The 12,189-nt window shown below is 46.5% G+C and overlaps 1 protein-coding gene across 1 annotated transcript; it reads left to right on the forward strand.

The window, feature by feature from the left end:
• Positions 828-4,806, forward strand: LOC110431112 (terminal uridylyltransferase 4-like). The gene is made up of 2 exons (XM_021449817.1): positions 828-989; positions 4,558-4,806. Exons 1-2 carry the CDS (start codon positions 828-830, stop codon positions 4,804-4,806), a joined length of 411 nt encoding a protein of 136 aa, XP_021305492.1.

Genomic DNA, 12,189 nt, shown 5'->3' on the forward strand with positions numbered 1-12,189 from the left:
ACCAACATCAAGGAGGTAACAACGCGTTTGCCCCACCTAGGGACAAGCGTGGAGAGTTCATGAAGGGACGTCCACCGTTCTTCTCCCACTCAGCTGATCCTATGCAAGCTGAGGATTGGCTTAAGGCAGTGGAGAAGCAGCTGGTCATTGCTCAGTGCAATGACAGGGAGAAGGTTCTGTATGGCTCTGGGCAGCTTCAGGGAGCCGCACAGGACTGGTGGGATTCATACTGCTTTGCACATCAGGACCCGGATACTATCACTTGGGATGAGTTCAAGGTCGCCTTCAAGACTCATCATGTGCCTGCTAGATTGGTGAAGCTGAAGAAGAAGGAGTTTTTGTCTCTGAAGCAGGGCTCCATGACAGTTTGTGAGTACCGTGACAAGTTCACTCAGTTGTCGCGGTATTGCCCCAATGAAGTGGAGAATGATGAAGACAAGCAAGACCACTTCCTGGAAGGTTTGAATGATGGTCTCTCCTACATGATGTCGAATGTCAAGTATGCCAGTTTCCAGGAGATGGTGGACAGGGCATTGGTGCTTGAGAGCAAGCGCCGCAAGATGGAAGACAAGAAGAGGAAGTATAATTCCTCTCAGCAGCAGGCTGGTGCCAGTCGTCCCCGTTACAACAACCAGCAGGGCCCTCAGTCTCGCCCTGCATATCAGTCAGGCAACCAAGGATAGCAACAGAATGTCAGGTACAGCAACCAGAGTCAGCAGACGAGCCAGCGCTACAACAACAACCAAGTGCAGCGCCCCGCTAGTCAGGCGCCTCGCCAGAATGCCCCAGCACCATCAGGCTCTCGCCAGAACTCCAACACTGTCCCAATGAAGCCCAATGTCAACCCCGCCCCCACTGGAAATACCTGCTTCAAGTGTGGTCAGCTTGGACACTACGCGAATGCGTGCCCCCAGAGGCAGAGGAATAACAACAACAATGGAAGGGTGAATCATGTGAAGTTGGAAACTGCGGAGGAGGCTCCAGATGTGGTAGTTGGTATGTTTCTTGTCAACTCTTGCCCAGCTACTGTTTTGTTTGATACTGGAGCATCACATACTTTTATAAGTGCACAGTTTGTTGAGAAACATAGTATAGCCACCTGTACCATGCAAAACACCATGATAGTTAAATCACCTGGGGGAAAGATGCATACTAATACTTTGTGTCCGGGAATGAGCATTAAAATAAGGGGGGTAGATTTTCCTGTCAATCCCATTGTGTTGGGTTCAGAAGGTTTAGATATGATATTGGGAATGAGATGGTTGTCCAAGTTTAAGGGTACTATTCAGTGTGCTGAGAAGACAGTGGCTCTAACCGCACCTAGTGGGAACAGAATTGAGGTCAGAGTTTCTATGTCACCTAGTAGTGAAGGAACAGGTTACCATCTGAGCAGTGGGTCAGTAGAAGATATTCGAGTTGTGGAAGAGTTCCCTGATGTGTTCCCAGAGGATTTGCCAGGTATGCCACCTGAACGTGAGATTGAATTTGTTATTGATTTATTACCTGGTACTGCACCCATATCTAAGAGACCTTATAGAATGGCTGTTAATGAGTTAGAAGAACTTAAGAAACAACTAAGGGAGTTACAGTCTAAGGGGTATATCCGTCCTAGTTCCTCACCTTGGGGAGCTCCAGTTATCTTTGTAGAGAAGAAGGATGGGACACAGAGGATGTGTGTAGACTATAGATCTTTGAATGAGGTCACCATTAAGAATAAATACCCTTTGCCTAGAATAGAGGACTTGTTTGACCAGTTGAAAGGAGCTTGTGTGTTTTCCAAAATAGATCTGAGGTCAGGTTATCACCAGTTGAGGATTAAACCTAGTGATATTCCAAAGACTGCTTTCACCACCAGATATGGACTTTATGAGTATACAGTTATGTCTTTTGGATTGACGAATGCTCCAGCTTACTTTATGTCTCTGATGAATAAAGTTTTTATGGAGTATTTGGATAAGTTTGTGGTAGTCTTTATTGATGATATCTTGATCTACTCCAAGACTGAGGAAGAACATGAGGAACAACTGAGACTTGTGTTGCAGAAATTGAGGGAACATCAGCTCTATGCCAAGCTGAGTAAGTGTGACTTCTGGTTGAAGGAAGTGTCTTTTCTTGGTCATGTCATTTCAAATGGTGGAGTTGCTGTCAGTCCGAAGAATGTGGCAGATGTTCTTAAGTGGAGTCCACCTCAGACTGTTGGAGAGATCAGAAGTTTTCTTGGGATGGCCGGATACTATCGGAGATTCATTGAAGGATTTTCCAGTATTGCCAAGCCCATGACTGCTCTGCTAGAGAAGGGTAAACCATTCAAGTGGAATGAACAGTGTCAGGCTAGTTTTGAAGAGCTGAAGAAGAGGTTGACTAGTGCACCAATTCTGACTTTGCCTGATGTGACTAAAAGTTTTTCTATCTATTGTGATGCTTCCAGGCAAGGTTTGGGATGTGTACTGATGCAAGAGGGAAAGGTGATTGCCTATGCATCTAGACAGTTGAAGAAACATGAGGTGAATTATCCAACTCATGACCTTGAGTTAGCAGCTGTGGTCCATTCACTGAAGATCTGGAGACACTATATCCTGGGTCATAAGTGTGATATCTACACGGATCACAAGAGTCTGAAATACATCTTCACTCAGAATGATTTGAACCTGAGACAGAGAAGATGGTTAGAGTTGATCAAGGACTATGAACTGGAGATTCATTACCACCCTGGCAAGGCTAATGTAGTTGCTGATGCTCTGAGTAGAAAGAGTCAAGTGAATATGTTGGAGGCCACAGAGTTACCGATGGAACTACTGGCAGAATTTGAGTATCTCAATTTGGGGTTTGTTGCTAATACCCAAGGTACTTCCATAGACATAGAACCAACTCTTGAGCAAGAGATCAGAAAAGGTCAGAAAGAGGATGAAGGGATCAAAAAGATACTTAAGCTGATAGAGGAAGGTAGAGCACCTGGATTCAAAGTTGATCAAGAAGGAATTGTTTGGCACAAGGACCGATTGTGTGTGCCTGATATTCAGAGAATCAAGGATGTGATACTGAAGGAGTGCCATGAATCTGCTTACTCTATTCATCCAGGAGGTACTAAGATGTATCAGGACTTGCAGCAAAACTATTGGTGGCCTGGTATGAAGAAAGATATTGGTGAATATGTGGCATTGTGTGACACCTGTCAGAGAGTGAAAGCGGAACATCAGAGGCCAGCAGGGTTGTTGCAACCGTTGAAGATACCTGAGTGGAAGTGGGATGAGATCAGCATGGACTTCATAGTGGGATTGCCGAAAACTCAACGAGGTTATGACTCAATATGGGTTGTAGTAGATCGATTGACCAAGGTAGCTCATTTCATACCGGTCAGAACTAACTACCGTGGAGATCAGTTAGCAGAAAAGTATATGGAACGGATTGTGTGTCTGCATGGAGTTCCTAAGAGGATTGTGTCTGATAGAGGTACACAGTTTACATCAAAGTTTTGGGAGAAGTTACATGATGCTTTGGGGACTGAGCTCAGATTCAGTACTGCTTATCACCCTCAGTCCGATGGTCAGACAGAGAGAGTCAACCAGATAGTAGAGGATATGCTCAGGTCTTGTGCTTTACAGTATGGGGATAGTTGGGATGCTAGTTTGCCCTACGCTGAGTTCTCCTATAACAATAGCTATCAGACTAGTCTTAAGATGACTCCTTTTGAAGCCTTGTATGGAAGGAAGTGTAGGACTCCATTGTTCTGGAACCAGACTGGTGAAAGGCAAGTGTTCGGCCCTGATTCATTGAGAATAGCCGAAGAAAAAGTTCAATTCATCCGACAGACTCTGAAGGCAGCTCAGTCTAGACAGAAGAGTTATGCTGATGTGAGACGAAGGGAACTTGTATTTCAGGCAGGTGATTATGTATACCTGAAAGTGTCTCCGATGAGAGGTCTAAAGAGGTTCAATGTCAAGGGAAAGCTAGCTCCAAGATACGTTGGTCCTTTCAAGATCTTGGAAAGAAAAGGAGAAGTGGCTTATGAGCTTGAATTGCCTGCCAGCTTATCCAATGTGCACAATGTCTTCCATGTCTCCCAATTCAAGAAATGTTTGAGAGTGCCTGAGGAACAGTTGCCACTAGAGGAACTGGATTTACAGGAGGATCTAACTTATGAAGAGAGTCCTATCAAAGTTCTGGACACAGCGGAGAGAATTACCAGGAGTAAAACTATCAGGATGTGTAAAGTACAATGGAAACACCATTCCGAGGAAGAAGCAACCTGGGAAAGAGAAGATGATCTAATATCCAAATACCCTCAGTTATTCCCTGGTTCATCCTAATCTCGAGGACGAGATTCTTTTAAGGGGGGTAGGTTTATAACACTCCAAATTTTTGAATTTCAAATTCAGTTCAAATTTGATTTAATTTTGGCTTAGTTTGAATTTTTAGAGAATTATTAAATAATTTACAAAATTAATTAAAATAAAATGTAAGGTAGAAACGTGTTTGATTTTTTTTGCATTCATGCTGCTGCATAATTTTGATTGATTTTATTTATTTTTCTGATGCTTGTTTTGTTCTGTTTTGAAGCAAGAAAATTTAAAAAAAAAAAAGAGAAAGGGGAGAGCCCCCGCCTGGGCCGACTTCCGGCCCAGCACCCCGCGCCCCTCCCCACTCCCCTCATGCCCAAGTGGGCCGCGGCCCAAGCCGCACGGCAGCGGCCGGCCCCGCACTCACCCCCGCTGCTCCCGCCCGCAGTCGCTGACGCGTGGGCCCCGCGAGTGGGTCCCACCCGTCAGGGGCGGCGTCTTCAACCTCCGTCCGATTCGGACGGGGTGAGCAACCGCCGCGCCGCCTCCTTCTCGGCTTCTGTGCCGCGCGTGGATCGAGAACCCCGGGACCACCCTAGCCTATTTAAGGCACCCCTCGGCCGCCCGCACGCGCCCCTAAACCCTAGCTTCGAAACCCGCGCCGCCGCCGTTCTTGCCGAAGCTCGCAGCGCCGCCGACAAGCTTCTCTTCGCCGTCGTCAACTCGCGAAGGTATGCACACCATCGCGTTCGTCGCGCCAAGCCGCGTCCGCCCATGCCCCCTGCTCGGCCAACCGAGCCTTGTAGCGCCGCCGCCGGGAGCTCCGGGCGGCGCCAATGGCGCCACCACCGCCCGCCGGCCGTCCCTGCGCCCGCACCGCCCCTGCTCCGGCGCGCGGTCCACCGTGGACTGCGGCCCAGCGCCCCCGCACGGCCGGTCCAGTGGACCGAGTCCACGTCGCCCCCGCGCCTCTCCCCGGTCCACCATGGACCGGTGGTCCCCCCCGAGCCCCCCCGGTCCACAGCACAGTGCCGTGGACCGGCCACTCCCGAGCCGCCACGTGGCCGAGCCGGCCAACACCCACGCGCGCCCCTGCACGTTTTACAAAAAAGCCCCTGTTTTTATTTAAAATTAACCCGCTATCCTATGCAGTTTAAAATAATTATGTTTATGCCCTTAGTTTTCGCAGTTTAACCCCTGGCTCGGTTAGAATTTATTTATTTAGTCCAAAATGAGTTTTAATTCAGTTTTTAATTAGTTTTAATTACGAAAAATAGTTCAGTTTATCTACAGAAATGCCATTCAACTTGTTTTAGACATAACTTTTGCGTCGTAACTCCGATTTAGGTGATTCTGGTCGCTATGGTTTCGTTTCGTCGAGTAGAATACAGTAATGCAGTTGCTTTCTGTTTCCGCATGCTTTGGAGTACTGTTTCTGATTAAGTTTGTTTGCTTGCATGTATTGTTCTTATGATTGATGATTGTCGCGTATAGCCAACGAGACGTTCGTGAAGGAAGAGGTTCAGGATCCCGCTGAGTTCGAGCAACCCGACTTCGATCAAGGCAAGTGCAGACACCGTTTGATCATTTTGAACCTACTCATTAATGTCATTTACTTTATATGCATGTGTCCAATGAATGCAAACCCTAAGGACATGACTAGCTTTATTTATTATTCCTTGCTCACCTGGGGTTATGTATTTGGGTAGACTAGGCTATACTAGGTTTGCTTAGCTGCTCTACTCATCTTATACACATGCCTAAACAAGTATTAGTCCCTACTCAACTTGATGCTTAAATTGTGCTGAATCTTTGGTCACTGCGGTGATGGCGATGTTGGATGCTTATGAGCATCGTGATGATAGTGGTGACAGGGGGAGCGGGTACCGTTGGTGGTCCGGTTTGCCGGGCGTACCCGTCTCTGCTCTCCGTAAGGACTTAGTCAGGGAGCGGCCCCCTGGGACTTACAGTGCAGCTCCAAGCTATATGGCTCTGGCTTGACTAATTAGCAGGACCTCCACTAGTAGGGTGTTACTTTCCGGGTAGGCGTGAGGAAGTAACTTGGGTAATGAATATTAAGTTGTCGGTTGATCGGTACGCCATGGCTATGGGTATCGACTGCCGAGCGCCCCGGCAAAAACTTGCGAGTGGCATCCTATTAGTTGGACCCTGTGAAAGGTCTCGTAGTGAGACCCTGCCTGCTCACCTTGGAAGTGTTTTGGGGAGTCGCGACCCCGGGCAAATGGGAATCACGACTTGGAGTGAAAGTGCACACCTCTACAGAGTGTAAAACTGATATATCAGCCGTGCTCACGGTCACGAGCGGCCCAGACCCTCACTTGATGAGCAAATTGGATTCACTGGTTACTTGGAGATGGACCTTGGCGAGGTTGCTACCTCGTGTTTTGGCGGAATGACTATTCTGTGATGGCAGGATTGCTATCCGGTGGTAATAATTGGGGTTAATCCCTAGATTACTATAATAATTAGGATAGTCTTTTAAAAGATGCTAATTACTACTTACACTAATTAAGGGTTGGGTTTATGCAACTCATATTTAGTAATAGGTTGTTCTAGTAATTGTTATAATTAAAAGTGATCAACTAAAATGCTACCGCAGTCAAACCAAATTAGCTTTACCTTGTTTTAAGCCTTGCATGTCATTACTTTCCGTCTGTGCTTGCTGAGTTCGACATGAGCTCACCCTTGCTATAATCATTAAAGGTTGCTCGGACGATCAGGAGTACAATTGCGATTTCCCTAAGGACTACCCTGAGTCTCCTGGTTGTTAGGCTCGTGTGGTTCTGCCGTCGACCTTCCTGTGGCAAGGTGGTCCTGCTACGTCGGCGTTTAGTTTCCCCTTTATTTATGGAACAGTTTAGTTTATGTTTCCCCTCCGCACTTTGATAAACTGTTGGCTTGTAATAATGGTACATTTACTCTCATTTATGTAATTCGTTTGAACACTGTGTTTTGTACCATTGATGATGTCGGTCCATGTGTGTGAATTTAAGATCCTGGCGCACATGTGATTTGGCACCCGAATGCTCTCTTACACCCGGGTGTGACAGTAACCGATCGAGACACTGCCACGAATCTATCGGCAACCTCCGCGCTTTTCTTCAGAGTCATCGGCAGACCACCTGCTACAGCCATCGGCAAACACCGGCACTGGTCACCGGCACGAATACGTCACCACTTCTGGACTTGGTCGTATTTGGTTGTTTCCCCATTGGCAACCACCTTCATCGGCAACTCCCCTGTAGACTAGTCACCATTGCTCCATCTGCCCATCTACGTTCCACTAACTCCAGGTGCGTATCAAAAGATACGTGTCCAAAAAACGGTGTCAATAAATGCCCCCCAATTGCGGACTATAAAATCATTAATGCTCCGAAATTCTCTGCAGTAATGACACCTTTCCGCAATTACTTCTCCCAATTTGGTAATCAGCCGCCAAATCTGAACAACCTTGGCCCGATTCTTCTGCAGATTCCTCGAATTTCTCAACCTCTCGAACCGAACCTCCCCACTTATGCGCTCATCGGCAATATTACCATTAGAGAAAACTGCTGATGGGCCGACCAGGCGATCTGGCATAGTAAAATATCTTCAAAATCATGACCGCTTGCTGTCAAATCACCTGCGCAATCCCTTGATTATCGTGCGAATAGTTACCATATCCACCTGAACACCCTTAGATTTCATGGATGCGGCAAAGAGATAAGTCAGATTTGCCCCTGCCCGTTTCCTATAAATACTTCCTTCTCCGGTACTCTTTCTCCATCTTATCATTCTACAGCCCCAAATCCACCTTCCTGGCGGCGGCATTGCCTGAGAACTCCAAGAACTCCAGCAAGGGCCTCCTTCACCAATCTTCCAAGTCTTCGATCTCTCCACTTCCTCGGGAAGAAATGGCCATCAACTTCATCATTCCTGAGGTCAGCCTACCATCCTTCTTTTATACTTTTACTGTCCTCCTGTTCATCTGCAAATCTGGTTACTGAGTACTTTTTTTTCTTTCTTTTCTGTTCCTTCATCCTCTATCTCTTTAGGAGTTGGCTGATAAAATTGTTATTCCTACCGATCAACCTCACTTCCAGTGCCTTGGTCCATTAGGAAACCAAGATCCTACCGATTTGATAAACGCAGAGACAAATAGGATCCCTTGTAGAGCCGAAAACTTCTCCTTAGATCTGTGGAAAGATGCTTTCCGTTCCTAGCCCAGTCCCACCAAAGGATGGAAAGACTGGTTCCTAAGAGTCAGCCATTCAAATGAAGTCCAATGGGGTGAGCGGAAATTAGACCAATGCATCAGATTATCTATTGCCGATATGGAGAGGAACGAGTCGCTGCTGATAGCTGGCTCGTACTTTTGGTCAGACACACTCAATGCTTTTGTATTCGGCCATGGCCCTGCTTCACCTACTCTTGCCGATGTAATCATGCTCACTGGATTAGACATATCAACTGCCGATAGTAGTCATCTGTTTGACACCAAGCCCAGTTCAAAGGTAGAGACTCGCGCTATCGGCGGTTGGTCTGGATATATTCAGAAGTACCGAAAAACAGGACCTGTCGGGGAAAGAGAGTAGGTCATTTTCTTGAACATGTGGCTGGATAAGTTTGTATTCTGTGGCCGATTGGCTGGACCAACCTCTGTCTATCTATCGGCAGTGGAAAGACTGGCCAATGGTGGCCGATTTCCTCTTGGCCGATACTTGCTCGGCTCTGTTTATCACCTTCTCCATCAGGTAGCTAGGAAATTCCTGCTAGGCCAACCCATTGGTAACTTAGGGGGACCCTGGTGGTTCATCAATATGTGGCTTAGTGTCCACATGCACAAGCGCCTTGAATTCAACCTTTTTGCACAGCGCTTCCCAAGAGATATAGCCGAAGATCATGAGCTGGATGAGGAAGAATCGGCAACTCGCTCCCCTTTGAACTATGGTGAAGCTGCCATAGTTCTACCGGGTATTGGTGGTAATGAAGATCAGGTTAGCCGATTCTTTCAGACTCTTTATGAGGGTCTGGCCAAAGAAGAACGGGCATGGATGCCTTATGATGATCTAGACACCAGATTTCCCCTGACTTTTCATCCCTTTGATAATGCTCTCAACAAGGACCATGATCTGATGATGGCAATTATCACTCCGAGGGCTATACCAGTGAACTTCTTTGGTAGTGGGAAAGCTTCCAATCTCACCTATGAGTTCTACAATCCATCGGCATTGGCCCGTCAATTGGCCTTCGGACAGCTGCCGATTGCGCTCTGATATGCCGATGTGGTGAAACCAAGGGAGATCATCACCAGTGGTTTGGAGTGGATCAGAATAGCTCAACTCCCACCAAATGCCGATACATCAGATATCGACTTATCGGCTTGGATCCCAGCTCTCTTCATCACCCAGGCGTACAAACAATGGTGGGCAGAGTGGAAAGAGCATATGTTCTGCAGATCGGCTCTTACATACCACGGTATGATCGACTCCACGTACAAGGTCCCTGAGAACACTGTAAGTTTTCAGCCGATGCGTCAATCGTATTACTTTTGCTCTTATTGGCAACTTACTTTTTCTGTTTTACACAGGTCAATGATACTCCACCATCAGTCAGCAGAAGTGGCAAGCCAATCGAACTCCTCCCATCGGGCCCGATCTCCTTGATCGACAACAATGCACCAAGTTTGGCGGCTCTAATGCACCGGGGTGTGTGTTTCAAGAAAATCACCACCAAGCGGGCCAAGACATCTCCATCGGTCGTTGCTGCTGCTTTGGCGCAAGCTTTTAAGGTAGAAAGTTTTTATCTCTTCAATTTATACCGATTCCATTCTTCATCTGTAACTTTCACTGTTTCAACCAAAATTCCATCAATACTCTGTTAAACTTGTACTTATAAAACTTTTATCGTTGTATCAACAAACTGGCAAATAAGCAAAGACCAGAAGTACCAAGACAACTGTCCATGCCCCCCAGTCCAGTCAAGTAAAGAGAAAGGGTCCCAAGAGTACTAAGTCACAAGCAAAACGTCAGAAGACAGCAGCGCCTCCTCCTCCTCCTCCAGGGTCACCGATTCATGTGGAATCGTCCCCTTCTTCACCAGAGACTCAGGCACAACAACCACCGTCTCCACCTCAGCCACAAGAAGAACCTCAGCCAGAAGAGACATTAGCCGATGTACATGAGCAGACCACCGATCCAGTGGGTTCAATCATAGCACCGGTACTTTCTTCAATCCAGACAAGCACTGCACCGCCTCAAGGTAAAGCATTGTCTATGAAATCATTGCCGATGGACTTATCCTTCCAACTTATGATTATCTCTATTAATTTTCAGCTGACATTGTCCCATCGGCAACTCCGACTTATCAACCTGTGGCACCATCGGCCTCAACTAGCCAGAGGCGAGAGATAGCTTTGAAACAAGTAAGCTATTTGATTCATCCTTTATTTCACTAACATTTCATCATCAAATAACCTATCTCCTTTTCTTTTTTAGGAACAAGATTCTCCCGACAGCCTGTTCTCCTTCGCCATCGAAATTTCTGACGATGAAGGTGAGGAAGCAAGCTCCTCTCAAGCAATCGGGATTTCATCGGCAGAAATCAGAGCAAAGCTGGAAGATCTGTTGGCCCTGCTTCATCAAGATACAGCTCAACTGGTTGATGACTCTGATCCAGCCAAGGCTCTGTTTAAGGCTCTCAGAGGCCAAATCCCTGCCGATGCCGAGGAGACTCTTTTTCAGGCTGCACACTTAGAGAGCCGCCAGCTTCAATATCAAAAAGCTGCCCAACGCCTTGCCGATAGAGCCACTCATGCCCAGCTCTCAAAGGAGGCAATGAAAGTGAAGCCCCTTGCAGACGAGAAACACAAGAGCATCGGCATTCTAAAGTCCTCCGGAGATACGCTGAAACAAAAGATCTTCGACCTATCGGCAAAAAGGGAAACCCTGTTGGCAGAGCTTAAGCAAGTAGAAGAGGGTCCCAAGCTCAACAAGAATATAGTCACCTGCCTGAAATGATCTAGACCCTCGAACAAGAGCGAAACATTCAAGGCCGCAAGGCATTGCAAATGAAGAAGAAGCTAAAGCCAGTGGAGGGTTCTGCCGATGAAGACATCAAGGAGCTAGAAGAAGCCGATCAAATTCGTCTGCGCACTATATCGGCGATCCAAGCTCTACTGAATGTATAAAATTTTCATCAGTGGCGTGTTTTGCTCTTTCTTCAAAAACTACTGATTATTTTGGTCTAGCCGATAGGACTGTTATCGGCATCTTTTGAAACATCGTATTCAGTCCGAGATACACTTTAATCCAGCCGATAGGAATGTTATCGGCACTTTTAAAGCTTTCACGCATCGACCCATATGCTCGGGTAATATTTCTTTAAGTACTTTCCATTCAATGCTCTATGAAATTCAACTCCTTCAAGAGTTTCCAAAATATAGGCATTAACATAACTTCTCAATTGCCGAATACCTGGTCTCAGCATCAATCAGCCTTCTACTCAAATAATAAATCACACGTTCCTTCCCTTCAAATTCATGAATTAAAGCCAAACCGATGACCAACCCATTGGTATACAAATACAATCTGAAGGGCTTTCCTTGCTGAGGTGGAATTAAAACTGGAGGATTTGTCAAGTAATTCTTGATTTCATCCAAGGCCAACTGCTGCTCTTCTCCCCATACAAACTCTTGATCGGCTTTCAATTTGAGTAAAGGGCTGAAAGCACGAATTTTACCAGACAAATTAGATATAAACCGTCTGATAAAATTTACCTTGCCGATCAAAGACTAGAGTTCGGTTTTGTTGGTAGGAGCAACTATCTTATTGATGGCATCAATAGATCTCCTACTAATTTCAATTCCTCTTTGATGCACCATGAAACCAAGAAATTGCCCTGCCGATACACC

This window comes from Sorghum bicolor, chromosome 10 (assembly GCF_000003195.3).
Source record: "Sorghum bicolor cultivar BTx623 chromosome 10, Sorghum_bicolor_NCBIv3, whole genome shotgun sequence".
Classification (NCBI taxonomy): domain Eukaryota; kingdom Viridiplantae; phylum Streptophyta; class Magnoliopsida; order Poales; family Poaceae; genus Sorghum; species Sorghum bicolor.